This window comes from Nanorana parkeri, unplaced genomic scaffold (assembly GCF_000935625.1).
Source record: "Nanorana parkeri isolate BGI_ZX_2015 unplaced genomic scaffold, ASM93562v1 scaffold4, whole genome shotgun sequence".
NCBI classification, from domain to species: domain Eukaryota; kingdom Metazoa; phylum Chordata; class Amphibia; order Anura; family Dicroglossidae; genus Nanorana; species Nanorana parkeri.
This window is the reverse complement of record NW_017306272.1, coordinates 6,127,121-6,127,929: the sequence shown is the minus strand read 5'-3', so window position 1 is coordinate 6,127,929 and position 809 is coordinate 6,127,121. Positions and strand designations below refer to the sequence as shown.

General features: G+C 39.4%; 1 protein-coding gene across 2 annotated transcripts in view; it reads left to right on the top strand.

Annotated features, from left to right (window-relative positions):
- Positions 1–316: 316 nt before the first annotated feature.
- Positions 317–809, top strand: part of MPP6 (membrane palmitoylated protein 6) — a 46,273-nt gene continuing 45,780 nt past the window's right edge. The window contains exon 1 of one of the 2 annotated variants that reach the window (XM_018574506.1): positions 317–418. In XM_018574506.1, the coding sequence (XP_018430008.1) occupies positions 320–418 (99 nt within the window). In that variant the 5' untranslated portion in view covers positions 317–319. Of the gene's footprint in view, positions 437–809 lie in introns of both variants that reach the window. The other variant, XM_018574438.1, reaches the window with a different exon arrangement.

Below are 809 nucleotides of genomic sequence, written 5' to 3'. Positions count from 1 at the left end.
CGTGACAGGATCGAGAGGTGAGCGAACCCGGTATGTGTTCGCTCACCTCCCGATCTACTGAGCCGACCTGTGTCAGTCTCATTGTCACAGGTCGGCTAGAACTATGAGGTGAGTGAAAAGCGCTCATACTTACTCAAGCACCTCATACTTCTCCTTTTAATACAATTCTCATGCAACCAGAAAAAGCAAGCGCGCTCATAATATTTGGTGGGATGTTCACGCTTGTATGATGCCTTTGTAAAAGATTGACAATGTTTCTTGCCAATATCCAACTCCTTTTGGTCAGCTGCAATGTAATCTATTATGTTTTCTTACAGAGATGCAGCAAGTTCTGGAGAAACTGACTGATCTGCCCTCTACAACGGGGGCAGACGATATTGATATTATATTCTTGAAAGGAATAATGGAAAACCCCATTGTACAATCTCTTGCCAAGGTAAATATTTTCAAAGTATTATCTTTCCACCATCAAATGCATCATGCAGTATTCTCAATGTTATGATCAAGGATAATTTGTTGACCTGTGACTGGCCACACATTTGTTGGTCTAAATGCAGAATAAGTACGGTACATATTTCCACTCAATTTATTTTGAATGTCAGAAGAATCCATTCAATTTATAGATGTTCACCCTTGTCTTAAGGTAATAGGTTACTAGAAATGTTCTTGAAATTGCTTTTTATTTATGGAGTTTGACCATGAATTGCTTTCTTCCATACAAAGCTTCCGTTCAGCAATGCTTTAGGGGGAAAAAGTGAAACTAAAATTATATATCTTTGCTAGCAAATGGTATTGGTCTGCCCCCCCCC